This window comes from Falco peregrinus, chromosome 1 (assembly GCF_023634155.1).
Source record: "Falco peregrinus isolate bFalPer1 chromosome 1, bFalPer1.pri, whole genome shotgun sequence".
NCBI classification, from domain to species: domain Eukaryota; kingdom Metazoa; phylum Chordata; class Aves; order Falconiformes; family Falconidae; genus Falco; species Falco peregrinus.
This window is the reverse complement of record NC_073721.1, coordinates 15611426-15637604: the sequence shown is the minus strand read 5'-3', so window position 1 is coordinate 15637604 and position 26179 is coordinate 15611426. Positions and strand designations below refer to the sequence as shown.

At 39.4% G+C, this 26179-nt stretch overlaps 1 protein-coding gene across 5 annotated transcripts in view; it reads left to right on the top strand.

The window, feature by feature from the left end:
• The window catches only part of CCDC6 (coiled-coil domain containing 6), a 54255-nt gene extending 41310 nt beyond the window's left edge, over window positions 1–12945 (top strand). For 3 of the 5 annotated variants that reach the window (XM_055793701.1, XM_055793703.1, XM_005236862.4), the window contains exons 7-9: window positions 950–1050; window positions 4854–4978; window positions 7364–12945. In XM_055793701.1, the coding sequence (XP_055649676.1) occupies window positions 950–1050; window positions 4854–4978; window positions 7364–7555 (418 nt within the window). In that variant the 3' untranslated portion in view covers window positions 7556–12945. Of the gene's footprint in view, window positions 1–949; window positions 1051–4853; window positions 4979–5330; window positions 7315–7363 lie in introns of those variants that run through there. The other 2 variants (XR_008745434.1, XM_055793702.1) reach the window with 2 other exon arrangements.
• Window positions 12946–26179: the final 13234 nt, after the last annotated feature.

Genomic DNA, 26179 nt, shown 5'->3' with positions numbered 1-26179 from the left:
CCTCTAATCTGGGCAAAGACTGTAAAATCTAGGTGGAGAGAACGTAAGCAAGTCAACCTGAAAGCTGCCAGCCTAGTGCTGTGGAAAAAATACATAAAATTACTTTTGAGATGCGCACAGTAAATGTCAAGTAGGAGCAATTGGTAGGATTTTTATCTCCTTTTATATAACACATGATGGCTGTGAAGAAGCTTTGCTGTGTTCAGCGAGTAAAGTACAAATAAATACCACTAAAATTATTACAGGCGGGGAAAATTTCCTTGCTTGAGCTTCTAATCTGTTCAGTTCATTATAGTGTAGTATAGGAGGTTTCTCGCAAAACAACCTAGAAGTATCTTTAGTAGGACAAGTCCTGGGTTCAAAATGTCTCTCTATTTCAGTGGCAAAAGACATGATGAGAAAATGGCTAAACGTTGAGACCAGAGGGATTCAAGTAGGAAACAGGGTATGTTTTTAACTGTGAGGCTGATCAGCTGTTGGAACAAATTACCAATACTTTAATGATTCCTCCTACCCCCTGGCCCATTTTCATTGTTTCAGATTAGTGCTGAATGCCTTTCTGGAAGACACACTCCAGCCAGAGAATTTTGAGTTCCATGTAGAAATGATGTGTAAAGTGCAGGAATGTAATATAGGCCAGATTGGATGGCATGGTTTATACCTCTGGCCTTAATATGTACTATTCTAATTGTATGCAACTTGTACGGATTTAACTGCAAATGACTACGATAAGTCCAGCTATTTCCAGTTAGTTAAGTTTCCAGAAAGTTAAGCCAGTATCTGAGCCTTCAGCAATGGCGAGAGTTCATGTCATGGCTACCTAAAGGGGACTGGTTCTTCGTTAATCTAATGTGATTCTTACGGGAATTGAAAAAACCACAGTGAAACATTAAAACATGGCACATTTTTCAAAGGTTTGATCTAATTATTCTTTACCTTTTTTTGTTAGATATTTTAATGAGATGTCTGCACAAGGATTAAGACCTCGCACTGTGTCCAGTCCTATCCCTTATACACCCTCACCAAGTTCTAGCAGACCTATATCACCTGGTAAATATTTAACCCAGTTTCTAAAATTATTGTATGCATCACATAGTAATGTGCCCTATCAATATATTTAGGTCAGTAGCCTTTCAAAGCTAGTCTGGAGAAAAAAACCTGCCTCATAAATGTAAAAATAGTTTTGCCTTAGATGTCTCCTAGTGCAGCATGTTTTCGCATGGTTGTGTTTTACACTGTGAACAGATACTGAAGGTTAGTTAAAGAGCTATCACTTGAACTTTTATTTCTATTTTGTACTCTCTTTTTCTCTCTTACTGTCTCTTTCTCTTTATTTTTTAAAATTATCTCCCCTCCATAGTTCTTACCCAACAGGATGCATAGTTCAAACAGATTTCTAGAGTTTGACAATGGAACTAGTAATAAGACTGCTGTTGTGCTCTGAATTAAAACTTCTTATGAAAGTCTAATCTTGAATGTGTTGGGGAAAAAAGTCAATTTCCATTTTGCTTTAGTAGCAAAATGGCTTTTCTACGTCTGCTATTTTATATTGTAAAACAATAACTCTAAAATTAAGAATTCCTGTCTCTAGGACTTTGTATAACAAAAGCAAACTAATCTTTTCTGAGTTTTTAATTACTGAATAAGTATTTTAATTCAAAGGAAGTGTATTTGTGTTACTAACACAGTTATCGACTGAAATTTAAAATCCCTTAAAATTGCACTTGGACATTTGTTAGAAGTTGTTTGCCATGGATGTTATGTGGTGATCACAAGCTCACTTGTACGTAATGAAGCGAATCATGCACGCCCTGCTTTCCCAAGCTCATCTTTAGAACCTGTTGGACAGAGTCCTGCAGTAAGGGCAAACAAGATGTACCTCTACGTTGACACATTCTGCAAGAAGGATTGAGATGTTTTATTACATAGGTCTGCTAGAACATATAGAATGTCTTTAAAGTCTTTAATTTTCAAGAACGGCTTTAGTTTTTCAGGAGTACTCAGAACAGTTTTCTTCCAGGTGCTGTAAAAGGAGTAAGCATGTGTGAAAACTAGCTATGGCCATAAGCCGTGTTACAATGTTAGAGATTAGCATCATGATAGTTTTTCAGGAGGTTTGGGGGCTTCTGAAATGAGCCTAATCACTTGACTTTTGATGTTTTATGAGGTATGTTACCAAGAAAATGATACGTGCTTTCTTATCTTTTTGCTGTAACTGGGTGTACAGAAATGTAGTCATTGCTAACGACTGTTCTGTGGATGTTTGTGGTTATAGATGTGCAAACTTCATCGTGCAATATGCAACTCTACATTGCATCTACAGGCCGCACAGTGGTTGTAATTAAAGATATGTGTAGGCAAATTATCTGGTAATTTACAGGTTTGCATCCTAGATTACCTAGAAATGCATCCAGTTTAGATGCTGATGTGTCAGTAGAGGGGTATACTCTGTCGGTTTCTTCCTGTACTGGGACTGAAGCACATGGCTTGTTCCCTGCGGACTTCGCTTCCCATCAGTAGCTGATAAAGGAGTGCTGCATTCTAGTGGGAATTATATCCCACAGACAGGGGATGCTGAAATGCAGTCTGAAGCATAGTTAAAAATAGCATAGCTGAAATGATTGTTTCTAACAAGAGTTCACAATGTTAGTAATGTTTGTACAGTAAGTGTTTCAGGCTAGTGTTTCTGCACAGGCAACTGCATTACTCTCTTTACATCTGATAAATTAATATCCACAGTTGGGAAGTTTCAAACTTCAGGAAAATAGAAGCAGCAGTCTGTTAGAGAACTAATGAGATCAATAGGGAATTTTGTACAGCTGTCTGGGGTATATGAATGCAGTAATGGCTGAAAACAAATAGTTTTTCAGAGTACTTCGTATCTAGAGCAGTGCAGTAAGATGCTGTCGAGAGTATCAGCACAGAATAATACAGTTGTATTACTTGGCGCATTTCATTTGGGAAATGGTGTACCTGAATTTGTAGAAACATAATTTGAAACCAGTTATAAACACTATAATTTCATGTGGATACATGTTTAATGGTCAGATTCTGGCTCCTAAATCCCAAAGCCTTTTGTGCTTTGTGTGGCTTGAGATGCTGCTTTTGAGGACTCTTTCAAGCTGAAATATTGCTGAGATTTCTAGGACAGTCCATGGAACTTTGAAGACTGTAGAAGCATTGCTACTCCTAGGCAGCTGGGGGACAGTTACTCTAATTACCAGTTAGACTTTAGTGTAGATAAACCATTATGCTTCGCTTCTGTAGCTAGGCTAGGTAAAGATTTTGGGCTGCAGAGATGAGCCACCTTTGGATGTACATGCACTGCTTTGTTACCACCTCTTTGACTGCTGTGTGGACTTGATTTATAAAACTTTTGGAGCTCGTTTATCCCAAAGCAGTCCAAAACCATAATGTTGCAAAGGTGGCTTAAAGTGTATTTTTTGCATTTTATTGTTCTGGGCTCATGTCTCTGACACATTGTTGCCTACCTGAACATTGACTTGTTTCTGTCCTTGTGCTTATAAAAGCACTCAATTATAAAACATATGCTGTACAGACAATTAGACTGTTTAGTCAATCTGCATTATTTGACTCCTGTAAAGTGACAGTGATTCCATTGGAATCACTTGTAATTTGCACAAGACATACACTGGGGATGTAGCAGAATGAAACAGAATTGAAGGAAGCAAAGGGAGTATGTTTTCTTACATGACTTTATTAGTGATATGAGGCTTGCTCCCCCCCCACCCCCAAGATCATGTCTCATCAACCATAGGCAGAAGATACATACAGTTACAGACAGAGCTGGGTGTTGGTGCATACTGTAGTTGCAGTGGCACAATTTTGCATTAGTTTAGCGTTGAAGTGAGAAAACTGAAACCCAGTGTGGTGTTACAAAAGTTTAATGGAGTTCTAGAAATTTTTTGGGGTCATAATTCTCCAAAGCAGTTGCTAGTGTCCAATACTGAACAGCTAATAAAAGTCTTGTCTTCTGCCTTACTGATGTTGTTGTCAGAAAGCAATAATGAGCTAAAGGTTTTGGGAGAAGTGCTGTTTTGAGAAATTATCAAAATGCTCAGAACACATCAAGGTCTGAACTTTAAGTACTAAGCAGTTGCTGTTTCTGTTTACCTTGATTAGCTGTACAGGTAGTCTGTATTTTTATAGATTAAATCTTACTGAAAGGAAATATTTAGGTGGAAGAACTAGATATTTGCACTTTTGAATATTAAGTGTTCCTTAGTGTGGATTAAACAAGCTATAATTTTAAATGTTAGTTGCTACCCTAGTCCAGCTGGCAACTAATCCCAGAATGTTTCAACTTCACAGCCTCAAAGATCTTTGGGTCCCTGCCTGTAAATGCCAAGGCAGAAGAGGAGGAAGCCTGGGTGCAGATCTGGTGTGCCTTGGAGGAGCCGCCTACATCCAGTTTCTTTGTGAAAACTTGTAGTGGCCCAGTGCTAGATGGCTTCTCCAGGCACAACCTCTCTGCTTCTTCAGATTTTATTTTGTTCAGGGAGCCAGGTCCTCAAAGGAGAAGCGGAAGACTGAATGGAAATACTTGTGGACTAAAACTATGCTGCCAGGGGAGCCTTACACTGTTTATGTTAAGGAAAAGTTGTTTAACGTTATGTAATGTTTTGAAGCATATGGTATTCTCCTACAGGAAAATAAATTAATTTTACATTGCACTTTTCAGTATAATGGCTATTATTTAGATGTCATCTGGTGGCAGTCACCATTTCTTAACCTGTCATTGATTCAGAACTAAATAGTTTTAGAAAACCCTCATGCTTTAGTTTGCAATATAAACAAGAATGTTGATGTTACCTTGTTTTAACAATTTTTAGGTCTGTCATATGCAAGTCACACAGTTGGTTTCACACCACCAACTTCACTGACTAGAGCTGGAATGTCTTACTACAATTCCCCAGGCCTTCATGTGCAACATATGGGACCATCCCATGGTATTACAGTAAGTATTTGAAATAGTAAATACTTGCTACCAATGTCAGTTTGTTTTTTTAAAAGGTATGATTGCTTGTCCTTAAGCTTTTTTACAAAACATTTTTGTAAATGTTTGTTTTTGTCTCCTTACTCCAAGATATCTATTGGTGCTTTCTTCAACCTTGATTTTCCTCTTCACCCCTCAGAAACTGATTCTTTTTGGAGAACCTTATTTTCTGCAAAAGAATAGGATGTATTGTCATCTTAAGGACAGTAATAGGTATCATCTTACGGATCAGCAGGCAGGGTATGAGAAGTGATGTTCTAAGCTACTAAGCCTATCCCAGGAAGTAAAAACATTGCTTTCATTTTTCTCCTAGTCTCCACCATCTGACGGATGAGTCATCTGAGGTTGCTCCAAGCTCAGGTTTTCTTCAGGATGACACACAATGCTACCATCATGTCACTGTAACAGGCAGTTAACTCTTATTTTCTATTCTCATTGGCAAAGAAGAAAGTTAATATAAACATTTGTTAGGGCAATTTCTCGTGTCTTTCAACTGGATTTTTAGTTTCTTTTTACCTGCGATGTTTGATGCATTTCTACTTAATTGTGTTTCTTCTAAATATTTGTGGAGTTTAATGAGCAAACAGGGCCTAAATGTTAAACATTTGGCAGTATACCTTATAGTTGTTGTATCAAGACCATTTTGATTTTTCTCATCGGGTCTGGTAGTATGTAAGTATCCTGCAAGTTTTCTGCATATACTTGTCATTCTCAGATATGAAAACATGTTTCAATACAATTTGTAGTAGAATGCTAAAATATGGCTGCTTCGAAAGTCATTTAGGTGAACTAGCAAGGGAATTGTTAGTTTCGTTGAGCAAAGATTGGTGGGAATGCTACAATGGTGGGTAGAACAGGAGAAGCTGACACTCAGTGGGATGGTAGAATCCTGGTCCAGGTTCAGCCCACTGCTGCGTGTCACATGAGTTAGTCACAGGAAGATCTTTATGCTTCTGGAAAACCTGGCACCTAATTTTATAAATAACTTTTTCAAGGAACGTGTTCTGTTTAGTCTCTGTGAAATACAGCTCTTTCCGAAACGGTAAATTCATTGGTATCACATCGAGTCACTCTGGAAAAGATCATCTTCAGGACAAAATGCTACTTGTTTTGAGGAACGTGGAGACAAGTAGCTCTTGGCTTTGTCTCAGTACTGAAACCAGGTCCCTTCATATTATTAGATGTGTGCAAATGCAATAAATAGTTTTAAGCGTTTCAGAGGCATCAGCCAGTTGTCAGGAATCCCTTGGCTTTTTGCATAGAGCATTAATCTATTGTACATAGATGTGCAGAAAAAATTGATACACTATACATTATTTGACTAAACTGCAGTTTGATTCTTGACTCCAGGATTTTTTATCTTTTTTTATCTCCATTACAGAACAAATTGACCTTGCATATAGTACATTTGATGTATAGCACTGTAATCATGCTTCTCCCAAAGCTGATCACCTGTGTTTAATTATTAATTCTGGGTGGGTGGTTTGTCGTGACATGAGGTTCTTAATTTATGCTGACTGGATTGGTAAGTAGTGAGCATTTTTGTTGCAAAAGTGCAGAACTTGGTGTTCTGTAATGTAATTTATATTTTCACATTGCTGACATTAAAGAAGATCCCTTCTGCCCCACTCCACCCCTCGCTGCTTTTTAAAGGTAAAGTGGGTTTTAAATCTTAATGTTAAAACGTGCAGGTTGTTGAAAAACCTGTGGTTTCTGTTGAGGAGAGCTCTCTAACAACTGCTTTGTTCCGGCAGCTCAAAGGATTGTAATCTGGTTTTTGTTCTCCAAAGAACAACTTGTGTTATGCTTTGGTCTTGCTCCAGCGTGCAGGCTAAGAGTCTTTCAGGAAGCTGCAGATTCTGGGCAGACTCTCTGGTATTTGAAACGCTTCCACCCACACGCAGGTACCACATAGCTGGACTTCATAATGCCAGCAGTGTAAAGTTAAAAGTTCATCAGCACTTACTGGCTGGGCAGGCACCACTTGGATTGTGCTGTCTCTACAGCACCTCTCATTTCTTTTTAGCTCGCTGGTCATTGTAGGTAAACCTATCTTCAGGACATGTCTTGTGTTCGTGTCCTGCAAGCTGACAAGAAGGAGTGCATGTTCTGTTTGATGTCAGAAGTACTTCTCCTTTCCTTTGCTACTCAGTTTCAAAAAAACTTTTTTTTTTATATAAGAGCTATATTGTGATTCTTGCAATATTTTGAAATGGATTCTTCCCATGTAATTGTTCAGATTCTTTGTGTTGTTTTTTTCCTTTGCAAAGCTCAATAAATCGATTAGAGGACTTGCACCTAATGTTCAGGAGTGTGTTAAACGTAATTTCAATGTTTGTTCTGCAGAGGCCTTCACCACGAAGAAGTAACAGCCCCGACAAATTTAAACGTCCCACTCCTCCTCCTTCTCCAAACACGCAGACCCCAGTGCAGCCACCTCCACCACCACCTCCACCACCTGTGCAGCCTACGGTCCAATCCGCAGCATCGCAGTCAGCCACTTTTCAACATTCAGTGCATCCCTCCTCTCAGCCTTAGTGCATGTGCTCAGCAGTCTGTATGTCAGAAGTGGACTCATAACATGGAGCAGTTTACTAAAAGCCAAAGGCTTACTTGGCGTATTTGGATTTGACTTATTTGCACTGAGGTTATATAGGCTTCACTGTTAATTGTGTTGTAAACGTTTGTATAAAATGCAGCCAGTGTTGTGGGTCTACAACACTAACTTAACAAAAGTTTTCCATCAGTGTTTACTTGAACTACATGTATGTCCATTCTCTGGCTGGAACATTTGCTACTCTGTTTGGTAATACGGCATTATGTCGTTTTGCTTGGCTCCAAAGCTTCATTTTCCTGGCTTTTAGGTTTGTAAAATTAAAGGGATACCTTTTTATATTTTTTCATGACAATTTGCAGAAAATTAAAGGCATGATGGGCTATATGATAAATTCTGAACTATTAATGTTTACCAAGCTTATGGAAAATCAGCACTACGTTTCAGTCATTTGAAATAACAGCTTCTAGTGCAAAAGTGAGTCAGACACCCTAATCAGTGCCCAAGACACATACTCTATTGTATTACATAGTAAATAAGCTTAATTCAGCACACAGGACACATCCATACTTCTCCTGTTTAAAAGCACCTCAAATGTATGGTACAGTCTGAATTTTACAGTGAGGGAACTAGCTTGTTGGAGTCTGTGGAATGTACAGTTCGTGGACCTTAAGATTTGATGATTTAACTTGACATTTCTGTTAACCTGTAAGCTGCCCATACTGTGTGATCTGTCACAATTAACTTTGGTAAGTGTGGTCCTGCCTGCAGGTTACTGATAGCTGATTAAAGCGTGCTCTTTGATTTATTTTTTTTTTTTTGCTGCAGAAGGCAATGTGATTGTAGAGAACAGCTGATGATAATTTTTCTTGTTAAAATATATTAATTGTGATTCCCCTGAAGCAAAGTTTGAACAGGTATTCTAAATGTTCAAAAGTCTGTTAGAAAATAAAATATGAGCATATAGGACTATATTGGCCTAACAGCCAAAATGTTGTATTGCTTGGTAGAAACAGAGTACAAGAAAGTAGCACAACATGGCACTAACGAATGCTTATTTAGCAGCCTAAGCCGGTACAATGTATAAAGAAATGTATTCTGAATACATTCTTTCCATTCATTTAGCACAAATAAATTAGTTTCACTTTGCAGTGGAACAAAGTGTCACTTCTTGATATTGACATCTTACTAAGTTACGTTTTTCCTGAGGTTCCTGTTGAGTACTGAGGTTTATGTATTATTGATGATTTTAAGTGGTTTACCTCATATATGGATATGTGGGCCATGGAAAATGACAAGAGAATGTTTATTTTATGAGAATATGTATCTGGCTATAATCAGAGCAGAACATGAGTAATTTATCTTTTGTTTACAAAAGTTTGTTTGACATGCCTAATGCTTTACTAAGGACATTTTAAAGAAGGAAGTACAGCGTTTTGGTAGTATACTAACATTTGTACATATATTTTCATGTTTGCTGTTCACATATTCAGTAAAAATTGCAAACTGAAAATCTTTATAAAATTAGTGCTCCAAATCCAAATAGTAAGTTAAAATATTGTTGTAAAAGGTTCCGCTTGAGGCATAACTAGAATTTCTTCACTGTAGCTGTGTAGTTTCAGCTCTGAGAGAATTTAGAGAAATGCATATATAGTCTATTACACTTTCAAATAAATATGGGATCAAGTGCATTATCAAGTTACATTAGTTACGGTAGTGACTCTCAAATCAAGTGATTCTCTCAAGATTGTGGCAGACCTAAAATTTGACCACTGCTTCCATCTGAAAATAGATGACCACAGCAGATGCTCACCTTTCCGTAGAGATAACTCAGCTGTGACCATTGTAATTAAATGGAGCTCCTGAGTCAGTGGTAGGGATTGCATGTGAGAAAATTGCAGGCAGTCAGAGGTGGGACTCAGGTCAAGATAAGATTGGTTTAGTTTGATGTTTGTCCTTTTGTAAACATAAGACGAAGAAAATATATTCTTTTATAAGTAGGATTCCAGCCGAAGTATACCGCTATTTGAAATGATGCTCTCCTTTCTGAAGTGCTTTGAGGTTCTTGGACATATGGCTAATGAGCGCAAGCTCAGAGTGGTAGTGGTATAAATGTGGGAGGGAGGGGGGAAGCCTTTGACAGTGTTCTTTTAAGATCTTAAAATGGAAAGTTGCCTAGAATAATTTACATTTGAAGAATATTCCAAAATTGAATTTGTGTAATCCAAGTTCAGCTGCTGTTGTAAAGTGTCTTAGTGAACTCTCCTTACTATTCCAGTGGGACTGTTACCAGAGGAGAGTAAAGAACTGACAAATGTATACAAAATCTTGGAAGTGTAACAAGGCGCTAAATTGGCCTTACCTAACTAAGAACTTGGAACAAACATTTGCTTGCAATCAGAAGTGTTAAACTCTATTTGTAGACTCTTTGAATAAGATAAGAAATTGTGCACAACCATCTCCTAATAAATGTAAATGGATTTTCAGTTTTCCTTGTGAATTATAGTCACGAATTATGATTCCACAGCTGTGATTTTATCAGTTCTCCTATAGAATGGAGAAACTCACTTGACAGTGAGGTCCAGCTTACTATGAGGGCTTAAGTGCTTGGCTGCTTTTATCTCAGAAGCACGTGGGTGGGTTTGTGTTTTCCTTTTCATTACTAATGCCTGTCATTAGCACACTGCATCATCACTAGTTGTGTAAGGCCACAGAAGCAATTTTTAGCTGTGATGAGCATTTTGTTAAGTTGTACCCCTTCACAGCTAAAGGTTTTTAGAAAAATATATATATATCTTCTAGCTGTTTCAGCAGTGCTTTCCTCTCTGACAATCAAGCAGCATTCTTTTTAACTTTTTCTCTCAAGGGATCTGGCTTAGACACTGGAATGCAGCTGATACCCTGTAGAGCATTAAGAGTTTATTTTATCCATTATTTGTTCCAGAGAAGTTATTTGGAAGAAGAGGTGGGACTGTTTGGAGATAGTCTTCCAGCTAACAGCCAGATAAGGTTGTTTTAATTACATATACTCCTCTGAGAGTATATTCCCAAGGGCAGAAAGGACTATGAGAGTTTTTGAAGAAAGATTCAGTGCTTTTCTATTGGCAGTTGTGGTACTGGAGCTGAATCGAGCAGGATTCTTTTCCTGTTAAAATGTTTGCTTTCAGGAATCCATCTGCCTGGGTGGAATCCCTGTGCACTTCAGTTGAATGAAAAATGCAGTCTTGGAAACAATGAAAAAGAGAAAGCTTCCTAAGATCTTTGCAAGTTGCACTGCTGACAGGAGACGGTATAGATAAACTCCATATATTTTGTTAAATAAATGGAAAGTTATTACGGAGACAAATAAAAGATCCTTGAATATTTTGTCAGTCAAAGAAATGCAGTCTCTCATCCTCAGTATTGATTATTGCTTACTAAGAGGATACATCCAGGGACCTTAAGTCTTGTAGTGGTTTTTCTAATCCTAATGCTTAGTTTTACAAGCAGTATGAGTTCTAATACTGTTCAAATCTTTTTGATGTTTCCTTTTTGTTTCAGTCATGGCAGTCTATTTCTTTTTGATCCTTGGGAATCTACAGAGCATGGACTATGCAGAGCACATTTCTCCAGTGCAAGCCATCTCATAAGAAACCAGAAGGTTTATGAGTGTAAGCTATAAAGTTATAATACATGCATATGTTACAACAACCTGCTTGAGGGCAAAGAGCTGTCGTCTTGGAGAGAGAAAACAGAGCCCCTAATAACCAAATGGACTGTATGCATAAAGACAATCTGGTTTCCTCAGGTCCCCGAGGAGCTGAATTCCTTTCCCAGCCCTTTTTGGATTCAGACTAGAGTTCTTAAACTTTTTTTTTTTTTTTTCAATTCCACATCTCACTGTAATAAGTAATCAGGATACCCTTTATGTTCCTTTTGGTTAATAACCACTTGTCCCAGTACAAATAGAGGTTAAGAGTCATTGCCATTTTGTAAACTAGAGGAAGTCATGAATATGCCAAACTGTGGCCTTTAACGATGCAGTCGTAGTTCAAGTTGGGAGTGTGTGCTCATATCATGTTTTGTTTTGGGTGTTTTTTTAAGCAGCCGTTGCTGGTTTTGCGTTAGTAGTGTGCCCTGAAGAAGAGATAAAATGATGGAGTTTGACGCTGTGTTAACAGACAGCTGCTACATTAGGGAGACTAGTGCTTGTTCCTGTTCAACTAGTTAGGCTCCAAAGAAAAGTACTACCTCATCTTTAGGTTGGGATGATGTGGCCACAGGGTCAAGAGAAATGTTGTAGCTGTACTAGGTTTCGTTTTGCATGTATTACATGGATAGGAGTTTTTCCTCACTGGAACTGGGCTCCGGCGGTTATAAAGCTTTTGCAGAGGAGGAGTGCGGTGTTAGGACAGATGGTTGAGGGTTGAGGCTGAGAAAACTATGTCCCTGTAGTAAACTGCTGCTCAGAGTACTCTTTGGCTAGGCCTGGCAATTGCTTGTGCTAAAACTATGATTTTTTTTTCTTTGTCGTTTCCTTTCAAACAGTGCTGTATTGCAGTTCTTTAAGTTCCTGGCATTGATATCTAATTTAAAAAAAAAAAAAAAGCAGTTCACCTTTCCACAAAAATATTGGAAGTAGTCTTCTACAGGCAAAGGCGTGTTTTCTCATGATATAAGTTAATACTCTGTCTATAAATGAAGGTGTTTTATTCTAGTGCTAAAACCTAAGCTGTCCAAGGCACTTTAGTTTGTGATTGCTGACTTTTGTTTTGGCAGGTGTTTCAGATGAAATCTAAGCCTCCTGTGGAGGAAGAAAAAAATCACCTGACAGCTGTAGACTGTTCCTTTCCTGCAGAAATACAGAAATTTCCTCAAATGCAAGTAAAAAATGGAACAAGCATCCTTGAGCTTTTCTGAAGCTTATATTTAATTTCAATACCTTGGTGATTGCTCTTGTGTATTTAGAGAATCTACAAAGCATCATTATAGGTTGGTTGGTTGGGTGTCTAGCTGGTTATTCCTGTGTGTTCCTGATCCTTGTGAAGGAAGCCTGGTCAAATTCAGATCAAATTTATACATCCGCTGGTTAACAACAATGGTCAAAGAGCAAATTTGTTGAGCATGAATCCAAGTGATGACTTTAAAAGCATTTACACTGTGTCGGTGTGAATTGGAGCTTATCATTGAAAGAACATCAGATACAAAGAAGTTGGGGGGGTGGGGGTTGTTAGCAGGTTACATTTTATTCCTGTATTAGCTGTATTATTGCTTTGTTGTATATCTCAAGGTGTTTACATATATTTGTAATTGTTACGATGTGTCTGTAATCAAGCTCATCTGTGCCTTCATGCAGACTTCCAATAAACACTTGATTTTTTTGTATTGACTTGTATGGAAGACTGTGGGGTGGATGTATATTTCCTTCTGTCTGTCAGTCTGTCATCGCTGGGAAAAAAGAAGAAAATGAGAACTAGGGAGCGGAGAAAGATATGTGCTTGTCTTTGTTTTGCTGTCTTTAATTCTAATTGGTCCTTTTCTGGTATTTTCCCTTAAAATGGCTGAGTGCGGAACCTAAGGATTATCCTATTTGCATAAAAAAGTTTGCATAGGGGATGCTTCTCACTTTGGGTTAGGCAGATATTCAAAGTATAATCATGCATGCTTGGCTTCATCATTTTTGCTTCTGTCTTGGAGGAATGTAGCTGTATTTCTTGAGTTATTATTGTGGGGAAATCCCAGAGTATCTTTCACCTTCCTGAATTAAACGGGTATGTTTAACTTTTTACAGCTGCCTTCCAGTGAGCATTCAGGCTGGTTTTTGGTACAGCAAGATCTACAGTGTCTTTTGGGTTTAGTAGGCTTTCTTACCTTGAGGATACTTTCTGATGATTGTGGGGGTAGAAGAACAGAGTTGCATCTTTTACCCAGTTTTTCTAAGCTCATAAGGACAGAGATTGTATTTGCACAAAGTTACAGGAAAACTCATCTTACGTGTTTTGAGTCAAAAGTGGTGTACAGCAGCACAGCTATTTTTCTAAACTGGTGTTAAGTATGAGAGAAAGAGAAGGGGGGAAAAAATGTGTCCTCACCTGTGTTAAGGGGTGTGCTGTATATTCTGTAGTCCAGAAAAGAGTTTTTGTTATTTCTTCGTAGTAGTAAAAGTTATGGTATCTGGTGGTCTACTTCAGATTTTCTTTATTCTCTTGTAATGAAACCTGGTTGCAGTTAAGTGATTCTACTGTTGATGGATTTGGTCATTTTCTAATGGAGATTTGTCTTAAGAATCCACCGTGATTTCTACTGTTTTGTCATCCTATTAAGACATTAATCACTTAATAATAATCAATATTAAAGCATTAACCAATTTGAATTTATGGATATCTTTGTTAATTGCGGTGAATGCTTTCTTAATACTGGGACATCACATTAATTATCTGTGGTTAGAAACAAAGAGGAGAAAAGCAGGCGTAGTGTATTATAACTGCAGTGTTGTAGCTGAATTGTAAACTTTATATTTACAGCTGAATTGTAAACTTCAGACTATGGTCTAATTGTAAACTAGGCAATGGTATGCATTTGTGAAAATCCTCTGTGTATTTTATTGTGTCATCCCTTGTGAAATCTCTGGTTTGGTCACCTTTTTATTGTAGACATTTATTCATCAACTTGGCACAGGGCTCACCTGTGTGGCCTACTCGGTAGCTTCTGTAAGTTATTTGCTGCATCTGGCTGTATATTGCCGAGTTTCTGGGCTTAGATCTTAGTCTTGGTGACACTTACCAATGCTTATCCTGTATTGGATGTTTGAGTCTTGCTAAACTGATTGTTTGAATCCACTTGTCTGTCTTGTCGTTCAGCTGCCACAGGCGTATCTCTGCAAATGCATGCTGTGCTCTCGTCAGCACAGGACCCTGTGTGCAATATAAAGCATGGTATTCCGTTTTGACCAGTAAAATCCCTGGATTATGATGGCAGCTGCAAGTTCTTGGGCACCCGGCCATGGAAGTACTTCACGTTATTCTGTTCCTAGAACACATGCAGTATTTCTTAAAATGTGTCTGTGTTCTCCTCTCTCCACTGCTGCAAATGCTGAGCAATCTGTAGTTCTGCCTGTCTCCTTGTGGGTGCCCTGCCTGACACTGGCACAGCTGGTGCGTCTCAACTGGATGAATGAGCTGTGTTGATGCTGTCTGTCTTCATGCATGTCATTTGTTTTCTTTCTGATGTCTGCCAACAGAAATGGGTTGCTTGAATACTTCCAGAAGACCAGATGAAAAGGGAAAGGTGGTTCATGTGATTGTTTTAATTTCAGATAGCCTTGTCCAGGTGATCTCCCCTTCAGATGTTTTTTTTTGTATTTTTTCCAGTGTTTCTACCCCTTTGTAAAGGAAAGCAAGTTCCCAGCATTGCGGGAGTTAACTTAGAAATTCTGGTAAACTGCTGAGAGCAGGAAAAAGAATGATGCATTGCAAAGCAAACAATTTTAATAAGCCTAATCCTTCCTGTATGTAAAGGTGCTGGCTTGAATTCATCAATCTGTTTCACGTGCTTTTGAGGCCATTCCGTACCTTTCAAGGTATATGGTGTAACCTTCAGCCCAGAAGCCAGAAGAGGCTGAAGTCAGTCCTGCATTTCCCAGATGGAGTCTGAAGGTATGTGTAAAGACCATTACTTCACTTGAATGCAGAAAACACTGAGTGCAAGTGTTAAGAGACTAAGTTGGAAACTTTGCTTTTGAGCCTCGAGGCTCATTATGAAAATCAGCTATGGCTTTTCTCTGCTCCTACATGGGGAAATGTCTCTTTGTGCTAACCAGTACACTGGTGGTTATGCCCGCTGTGACATTTTTTTTCCTTTGAGTGATACGGAACAAGAATTGGAGTATTTGCAATGAGGAACAAAAAGTGGAAGCCTAGGTATGGCTTGTGTTAGCAGAGTGGAATAAGATTAGTTCCAAATTCTTTATATTAGTGATAATGCTGTATAGTATGTCCCATATTTTTTTCTCTAAGGCTTGAACAAAAACTGGCATGTGAACTTAATGAAACCAAAACAGTCATCTGTGGGAGTCTTGAGTATCTGTTGTGTGACATTCTCCATCCTTCCTAACAAGGGAAATATTGATGTCCAGTGGGACTGATTTAACCTTCACAGCATGAATGCTTTTCTTTGTCATACTAGAGATGAGTTGGAGAAATTACAGAAACCTGGTAGAACATCTGGGTGTAGCCAGCTGTGTTCAGGGATCACAGTATGGTAGAGAGCACTTCCGTAGCTTGAGATCCCCTTTATAGTACATTACGGGGAGTTTTATTTTGTCCAGTCACAGTGTGGAATGTATTTCTGGGGCTGAACTTCAGAAGCATACCACTCTGGCCTCCTTTCTTCCTCAGTCCTATAGTCACGCTCTGGCTTTTCTCCTGTAACTGAAGGCCCCTTCGAACCAGTGTGAAAAAGCAGTGTTGTGAACCAGGCTCTTGCCATTCTGGATCTAAGTGCATTTTGACAGTGTTGAATGAAACAGGTTGTAGCTCCATAGTGAATCTTAACACTGTGCTGGCTGTCAACAACGAAAATAAATGGAGAATTCAATAGTGAGTACTTTATCTTTCTGCCTAGAGATGAGAATTTTAAGATCTGCTGTGACCTGACTCTCTCTCTTTTTTTTTTTTTTTTTTTTTTTAATGCTTCCTAAAAATTATCCTGACTTTTCTCTGGCTCTTCAACACATGCTATCTACTTTAGCTAATTTTCTATTGAGGGAAAGAAGGAAGGTTAGTAATATGAAGTAATTTTGCAGTTCAGCTGAGTGTGGTACCTGACTTTCTTTAGAATATGCAGAATTGCTAATCTGCATCACCAAATAAGGCAGGTTGTTTTGGATCATTTGTGTATGAATTTTTGCAGTTGTTTCCATACGAAAAGGGTCGGATGGTTACTTTTATTTGTAATAACTGCCACCTGGGTATTGTTATTCCCCTTTCTGTATACCTGCCTGCACCGGGACAGTTGAACCGTGATTAGTTACCCCAAGTAGACTGATATCTTCAGGACCTCCTGAGCCTTCAGGTGGCTCGTGTCCCCCAGGGTGGCTCCGGAGCTGCAGAGGCCATTTGGAGAGCAGTGTCAGAGCCTTCCTCCACCCTTGTAGCCAAGTTCAGAATAAGGTGTGGGAGCTGGAGCATGCAGGGAGCATAGGCTGAGGTGGCTTTGCAGCTCTCAGCTCAGCAAACAGCCATGCTGGTAGGCCACCAGGCTGGGTACTGTAAGGGCTGGAGCCCCCGGCCCCGGCTGTTGGCAGCATTCAGTCTGCAGGACCTGAAACAGCAGGAATTTGCAGAGAAAAGGCCAGCTCAGCAGCAGTTTCCTGTGGGCTGTGCTCTCCAGCTCTGCCACAACACAGTCGCCTGATTACCCTAAAATCTAAGAATCAAATTAAAATGCCATAATGGCCAAAGAAAGCACCTGGTGATTTGAAAATGGCGCTGGACCAAATCCTGTATCTAAAAATGTGTCTTTATGTGATGCTGATAAGCGATTGAAGGAGGATGTTAGTGTTGTGCTGCCATGGTGAGCAGAAGGAGAATAGATGGACCTGCTTGAAAGGGAGGGGTGGTGTTTGAGGCTAATAAAGGGGCAGAGAGAAAATAGGTCCAGTATTCAAATACCTTTTCACTCGCCCTTTCCTCCCTGCTTAGCTAGGTCTACAAAAACAACTCTGTATGGGCTGTGAACAGCCCTAAGCTGAGTAACAGTAATAGAGGTGGTTTCTCTTAGGCAGTGGTGTTGGCACCGGAAAGTATCAAAGCAAACTCGTTAGATCAGGGAACTGAGGGCTGGATGAACTTTGGAGAGATTTACTTGCTGGAAAGCTAGGAGCAGGCAGGAGAGTAGAGGGCAGTGCCAGACGGAGAAGTAGGGAAAGGGAGGGAAGGAGCCCTGGTGGGAACTTCTGGGATGATAGATTACCCCAAAGGGCTGAAAGCTCCTGGAAGTGGCAGTACAGGAGCCAGGATATTGTTTCTGAGATGTTAAAGGCTGCATATGACCCTTGACAATGAAGCACCCTTCTTTACCTGCAATAGGCTATAATTTATGTATCTGTGTATACTTGAGCAAATGGGGGAAGAAAAGATTCGCAGAGTGTTTTGGGGTGACTCTTCTGCTGTTGCATGTCTTGTAGATCTAGGTCTACCTCTTGAACTAATTATCAATTATTGAGGCCCCAATATAAATAAAAAAAATACAGCACAGTCTTGGCAGTAGAGAAATTGAAGTTCTTAAATATGATCAAATCCACAAAATCTTAATTTTCACATAAAAGGTAGCTAGTGTGAAAAAAACAAAGTGAGTTTCTGTGGATGAGTGGTTAAAATTACTAAGGGTTTTAAACTTAATACACTTTTGTTTTGCTTTTGCTTGTCAGGACATATTTCTGTATAATGTTAGAATCGTCTCTTCACTTTTCCTGCACAGAGATTTTTGCAGCAGATTTAGTGAACTGTAACAGTCGTAAGTTTTATTTATTTTCCTTCCGAAACAAGTGTTAGCTGTGACAACATACTAAGGAATTAAACTTGTTAAAACTTACTGCATTCCTCATGCTATTAAAAAATTCAAGGATTAGTCTGGCTGTTGTCTTGAGTGTTTAATTAAGGACAATTTTAATGCTGTTTGTTCCTGAAGATAATTAAGGGTTTTCAAGTTAACTGTTTAGTATTGTGAAAAGTCGTTAATTTTCTTTAAAAAAAATTCTGTATAGACTAAAGCATCTCCTACTATGAAGTGTATATATAGAGAGACTCTGTGTAGCTGAAATTAATATGTGAATTAAGAGGGAAACCTATTTTTTTTAGCTGAAACACCCCAAGAGCTTCCCAGAGATGCTCCGGGAATGTTGTGGCCTTGCTCCAGCTCCAGGGCAAGTTCCCTAGTTCAAGGGTTGGTGTACTGTAAGAACAGTTTCTGTGAGTCGAGATTGCATAATAAAAGTTTTACTTCTATTTTATGGTGTATTTTAGGAATCCACCTAACTGAAATTCAGGTTTAACTATAATTTCAGCCTGAATCTTACCTAGATTCTTGGGGAAAACATGGTCTCTTAACAGCGATAACCCTGCTAAGCTTGTCTGGAGCATAGTGATTGGGGTTTTTTCTGAAGAGATGTTACTGGGGGAATCTCTGTGCATGTGCAAATGTGGTTAGAAATATCACCAATGTCCTGCCACATCCACTACCTATCTTAGCTCTACCTATCTGCCTGATCTGTAAGACAAAAGCAAAACCAAACCCATTTTGGATTGAATGCTATGGCATGTTTTCAGCACTGCCAGCGCGCAAGCTGGAGACCAGCGTGGCGACTGCTTGTGATAGGCTTTCCTTTCAGAGTTAAACTGATTCAGGCTTGTTCCTATCTTTATGTGCAAAGGGTCCACGGGGAGAGACGTACAGAAGGAAAATGGAAAGAAAAACATGGAAATAATTTCCTTCTGTGAGCACCATCTGCCTTGTCTATTGAAAGCAAGAACCCCTGAAAGGTTTTTTTACACTTCAAAATTTTAACATTCAATACGGACCACTGTTTCCAGGGCAGGACTGTCAGGCAAGGAGAGACTTTGTTTCTGTTCTGGTGTTTAACAGCTTAACTTAACCACCTTCTGTTTTACAGAATGTTGATTTGCATAGTGAAACGAATTGTCATGAGCAATACATGAAAACAGTTTGGAAGCACCAAGGGAATAAGAAGGGTGAAGAGGGCATTATGTGAACAGAATACTTGCCTTTGCATTGCCTAATAACTGAGTGAGGGGGAAATCCAGCTTGTTTTCTAACAAGACATGGACCAGATTTTGGTACGTTTGCTAAGTAGCTTGTTTTTTCCAAACACTTCCACTTTACTCAATCTTTACAGAACTCTGTTCTTTTGAAATATTTGGAATATTCTGATTCTGAAACTTCCTCACAGTTTCAGGTTTCTGTTAAATGTAAGAAGGTCCATTCTCCCGGGTTACCTCCTGGAAGAAAACTGTATTAAGTAAGCTAGTTTATTTCCCAGAGGGTCCTAATGTTTAATTGATCAGAGTCAGAATGCCTCGTGGCAGTAATAAAATGTGCTCAAGTTTTGCTGAAGATTTACTAGGTCAAGCCATTAAATGCTGAATAAATGATACACTGATAGAACTGATTGTGGCTGAGATAATCTTTCAGGCTACAAAATGTGCATCTTGAGTAGCTTATACTGGCACAAGCAGCCAAAACTGTAGCCTGGTTTGGCTTTTTTTGTGTGCGTGGTATAATGAAACTTCTTGCCTTCGTTGTTCAGTTTGGTTGGTTCTGGATGTTTTATTTTTTGTTTGTTTGGGGGATTTTTGTCATTAACATGCTGCCAGGTTTATTTGCCTGCTACTCGCTTCTCTTGCAAATCTTGCTCTTTGGTCCATACTTGCATTTTAGCAATTTCCTATAGTTGCTGCGGCATCTTGCCTTTACCGCTGCAGAAGGGTATTTTAGGTTTTTTCTTTAATTATACAATTGTTCTGTAATTTACAGCTGATAATGAACCTGCCAAACTTAGCTGTCATGCTATAGTAGTCTCATCTACTGCTGACAGTACAACTTCCATATTCTCACATGCTTTTCGGTTATTTCCTATGTTCCAAATTCCTGTTTTTAAAACTGTTTTGGAAAGAAGATTTTGTAATGGTTTGCTTTTTTGCAGCACTGCCATTTGCATTTATGAATTGCCATCTGATCTTCTTTAAAAGGTATTAATGCAAGGAACCTTTTAAGATGTAATTCAGCAAATGTCAATGAACCTTTGATCAGTTCTCCAAAATACTTGGATGTGTTGAGGGCTGAAATTGGCTCTTACCTAGATATTGTGGCTGCTGTTCTTCGCACTGATGAAATCACTAAAGTGAGGTTATTTTTGACTTAGACAAGCAGAAATGAGAACTGAATTTGGTTGCAAATTCCAAATGGATAAGCGGGCTTTAAAATTAGCTTTGACATCTTCTACATCTTTCTGAGAATTTTGCAGTTATTTGTAAACTGAACACTTCCTCCAAGCCTCAGATCTCAGGGTTCAATGAAAGGCACAGCAACATTATTCCCGCAGGGGTAAAAGGAGCCAGGGCACTGTTCTCTCGGCATTTTTGCCCTCATATTAAAGTTGCCCACATGATGCTCAGGCTTCACTTTCTTCCTCCACAACAAATCCTCAAAAATAGAACAGACTATAAAAGCCTGACACTTGCTACAGCTTTCCTATCCAAGTTGGCCTAAGGCTGAGGTGGGGGGAAGTCTCAGCAAAGACTTTTTTGTTTGTTTTCCCCTCCCAAGTGCTCTGCTGGGAGGCAGGGCTGCTGGCTGTGCCTCCTCTGTTTCCAGAGCAGTTACATAATTGCTGCAGCACTTCAAAGGTAGGTTAAGGGAAGCCATTAAGGATGTTTTCCATCTCTGCAGTGGAGAAACTTAAGGTGGTTTGTCAGCCTACCCTAAAGCAGAAAACTGGCTTTTAAGGAAAATAATTATTTTCTGCAAATGCAGCTTTAATTCACTGTTGACCTGTTGATATTTAGAATTCACCTCTTCTTACCTGTTTTACTTCAACTCAATTTTAACTAGGGTAAATGTGCTCTAATATTATTCTCTTTAGTGGAGAATATATAAAATAGTATTAAAAAAAATATGTTTCTGCAGTTTGAAGCAATGGCATTTTCTGTGAAGACCCTGGCCCTGTATTTAAGATGCTGTCTACTTTTTATGAAGTGTGTGCCAATTGACCTCTTGGGCAAATGATAAGAGACTTATTTTAATGACTATATGGAGGCGGGGGGGGGGGGACAGCAATAAGGAGGAAAATTGAAGAGGAAAGTCCTGTGTCGGTTTGCACATCTATTAACGGTATAGGAATGCTTTGTGTGTTAAAAATAAGTTCCAAGCCTGTGCAGAAATATTTTAAATAAACTCTCTCCAATGTCTTGTCTATTTCCAAAACACAAAAATAAGTATAGCCAAATAAGGATAGCTTTTCTTTTTGTCAAATGAACACTTTTTTGCTTGTCTGACTCAAATCCTTTTAATATCCTTGCAGATATTATGGCTCTTCTGAAGAACTTCTCATTACCTAATACTCAGCCACATGAATCAGTGGAGAAACAACCCTTTTCTAAGGCAAGATTCATCCCTAACCGTAGGGAAGAATCCAAAGAGCTCTCTCCAAGCCCAACCTGCTCCTACCTAAATTGTAGCCCATTGCAGAACCTTGGCTTGACCTTCAGTCTCATGTTGTACTCATGGGTCTGACTTGTGCAATCCCACAGCTCAAGGTAGGACTGCTTCCTTTCAGGAAGCATTCTAGATTCCTGCTCATTCTTTGTCTTTAGTACATGAGTTTGCTCTGGGGAAAAAAAAAAAAAATCACCTCCAGAGCTTTGTGAATTCAAGGTAGAGGCTTCACTCTGTATCTTAGATGTGAGAAGTGGTCTAATTTCTAACTATTCAGGCAAAAGCTTTTCAGGTTTCAATAGCTATTGTAAGGGGCAAGAGGATCAAAGCGATCTCTAGCCAGAAACTCTCCAAATGAATTTAGACTGAACATGAACATGCTACAAAATATCCAAGGTAGACCCATGTAGGCCTGCTAGAGTGTACTTCACGTCAGTGTTCTCCAGGGACATTGTCTGAATGCCATCTCAATCAATCACTTGGAGCTTTATTTATGTACGTAATGGCACTGGGGTTTCTGAGATTGAAGTCAGTAAGCTGGTGATTTAGCATTTGTCTCTCCTGATCTCACTGTCAAGGTGGGATTGCCTAGTCTGAAACACTGGTAGACAGTTTGCCGTTTGGTGCCTTGCTCATACGCGTGATGCACAGACTGCTTCTTCCACTGTTTCTTAGCCCAGAAATTTTGTAGGTTAAAGGAAACCAGCACACAAGACATGTGCTCAGTGCTTTGTATTCTTGGGGGTTGTGGGGGTGTGGGGTGTTCTCTTATACCTCATTCATATGCAGCTTTTTGGCCTGTCATACCAGTAAGTTTTACAAGCATTCCTTGTGGAATACGGAGAACACCAACTGTCCAGAACTCAAGTGCTATAAAGAAACTTTTTCTGCCTTGTTCGAAAGTGAATGAATGTTTCTAAACATTGATAGCAGTTATGGAGAGCTGATCATCTGAATGATTATGGCATTCCCACATGATCTCGCTGCTGCTAACAGTAGGCACCTGATGTCTAATTTGTAGTAGGCAGCAGGTGCTCCATAAGACTGTTAAGATGTCCCAGCATGGCCATGAGGAGCATTATTTGTGGCAGGTGTCTGGACTCTTCCTCAAGTGGGAAAAAGCCACAGGCAATGGCAATGGAAAGTAAACAAAATCCTGATGCTCAAAAAGTGATAGAGCAGTACTGTAGGGCTTTGGATAGCACTTGCTATGTGGAGGTGTTGCATTGGAAGTGTCATTTTCAGTGCTGAGAAGAAACCTTCTTCAGCTGATTTTCAGGACAGGGATGAGTATGTAACACGCGTGTATTCTACTGACCATTTGGGTTTCTAATTTTTCTAGTTGTTCCACTACTTGCTGTAATGATTGCTGGACAAGCTGGAATATTCCACTTCAAAGTAAATTTCAAAGATAGATCTTGTTACATATTTTAGTTGGTAGGTGATGTATGTCAGAGATGAAAAGCCCTTTAGGTTCAGCTTTTACACTGTGGTTTGGAACCATCCCAAATGCTGACCCTGCACAACTCTGACTCCAGGTCAGCACAAGAGCGCAGTACTGGCAGATCTTGGGCTGATAGCTTACTGAAATGCAGCATCCTGATCCTCTCAGCTGGCGATCTTTGCCATATACTCTTTAAATGGCAAAACCCAAAATGCAAATGAAGTTTAACACAGGTACAGTTCTACATTTATGTCTGGTTTACAGGGAAGTTACAGAGGAGTCCCTGAGTTGTTTCAATGGAGATGTACTTTTTCACATTTTTACTTTTTTAGTAAGGAAGCTCAAATGATCAGTAAACAGAAAATGGTTTCCAATTCTCTTCTCTGGGGGGGGATGATACACATAAACTTGGAGAGAGTATCACATTGCAGTGGTAGAACACACCGCATATATTTATGTTATAGTTGTCAGAGCAAGTATACTTTAATTTATGGATGGTAAACTGTCCAAGCTCTTTGCAGATGTGGTGAGATTACCCCTACTTGTGATGGATGGTTTTGTATAGTGCAGCATTTATGTTGCAGAATACAAGGATTAATGATTCGGAGGCAGAGCAAGCATTAACAAGTGGAGGACAGGAGTTAGCAGGAAGCCATGGTACAGATGCCAGGATTTCTGAGTGGCAGAACAATGACCCACACCTGCCCAGTGCAGGCTGTTTCCTGCCTTGTCACATGTGAGCCGCTGCAGAAGCTCAAGGAACGTGTCTGTGCAGCCCCTGCTTGCCTGTCCTTTGCAAACCATGGTCAATTGGAGAGTTGGTCCTGAAAGCTACAGCCCCTTGATGAGCTTGCTTCTCATCTTGAGACTTTAAATGACAAAGGCATGATACCAACAGGAAGAGGTAAGCTTTTCTTGGTTAACGTTTCTCTTTGGATGGAAAAACCCACTTACAAGCTATTTCTTCAGGAATCGGTTGTGATTGAGAATTATTGTGGACCTGGGTGTGAATGTAAAGCCTGCTTGCCATTGCTGAGTAACACTGCGTGTGTCTGCACTAAATGCAGACTAAGGGTGTTTACAGTGGACAAATCTATATTTAGAGAAGCCCTGGTGGCAGCTTAACATAGGCTTAAAATAAACCTCTTCCATTGTGGAATCTTCCTTTCCCCTTTGTCCCTCCGCTCACTGAGTTTGTCTCGGCAGTACAAAATTAAAATATGTAGGCTTTTGGGGACATACAGAGGCTTTTTTACAGACATACAGAGATAAACTGTGAACTCCTTTAGCATGTGCTGTGTTGCCAACAGATTGATGCATAACTACAAAAATGCAGTGTTATTTGGAATCGTGATCTCAGCCTATGAAGACCTGAGACTAGGCTGAGGACACTGCTGGAAAAAAGACTACATCTTAACTGGCAGAACTGTGTTATACAGAAAAAAAATTGGCAATGTTTGCGTTGAAATGAGATTGCACTGAGATGAATTTAGGTAGCTGGCTGTTTCACATGGCTACTATTAGCCTCTCCATTTCATTGACAGAAAATATGCCTTCCTCAGTATTTTAATGTAGTTAAATAAGTGAGGGAAAAGCTGGCTCGCCTCTATTAAATGAACTTAATACTCAAGCAAGATGAAAGGGTATGGCTGTACTCTGCAGCCTCACAGGAATGCATTGTGCTACTTTCTGCTCTGGTAAATGTGTGCCATTAAACTTCGGCATTTTCTACTGGTAAGAAGTAGATGAATTGTCAGTGGGGAATAAGCAAACACCACTTCAGAGGAGCCATCTCCAGTATTCATGCTCTACCTGGTGATCACCTCAACAAAAATACTTGCCTTTGGTGTGCTGAGATGGTCATCTTTTTGCTCTGGAGTTGAAGACATCTACTTGGCCCGTGTTTGCAAAGCCTATTTTACATAGTCTTTACAAAGACTGAGAGCTGTTCGCTGGAGGGGAACTGAGGATTTCTAGAACATCCAACTGACACAGTATTGTACGATCTGAGTCCCACTGGGAAATCAGCAGGCGTGTGATGTGGTTGGTAACAGCCCTCTCCGTGTCATGTGCTCAACAGGCAGAAGCTGGAGATAGTTCTGTCTAACAAATGAGTCATTATTTTCTTTAAGGATGCTCTTTAATGCTTTTTTGCCACCTCACCGTGCCCTCTGCCACAGCACTGATTACTACAGCCTTCACCCAGGAGTTTGTGGCATGGTACTTGAGGGAACGCTCTGGTACTTGCTTTGTTCTAGTTCATGCTGCTTTTTGGCAGTACTAAGGATCTGGTTCTTCTCTATTTTCTGTCCATCCATTGCTGAAAGTAAAAATGTGTTTAAACAATTTGCATCATATTCTTTAATAAAGGTTGTTGTGGTAGCCTTTTAAAGCATGAAGCTAATACAAAATAAAACTTTGAGAAGAGATCTGTTATTCCTGATGAAAGACAAAAAAGCAGAGGTGGCATAAACCAGTCTGCCGCCTTCCTAGTTAAGCAAAGTGTTTTTTCCCCGATAGGCAACAGCTCAAAGAGGTGCGACATGTAGAAAGAGGAAAGATACTGGATTAAGTTTTCAATTAAGTTATTTTCTGCAAAAGTGATTTGATTGTGTTGTGATTTCTTTAATATGCTGGTATTTTCACTGATGTCTGGTTCTCTAATGTAACCATACATACTTGTTAGGTTACATACTTAAATATACAAGATTCACTCCTATATAGGATGGCTCTGACCCTTGCCTTTCTTCTGTAAGGCATCTTCTTCCAATCTGTAAAGAGAATTGGATCCTTTCCCAAAAACAGTGAGTGCATTCTGAGCTATCCTAGTATAATATGCACCCTCTTAACTGGGTATTAGCTTTACTCCAAGGGATGCTTAACAAGATCAATGCTACATGGGAAGATGGGGTTGAACAACAGAAAAATGTATCTCAGTAAAAATAGCACTTGT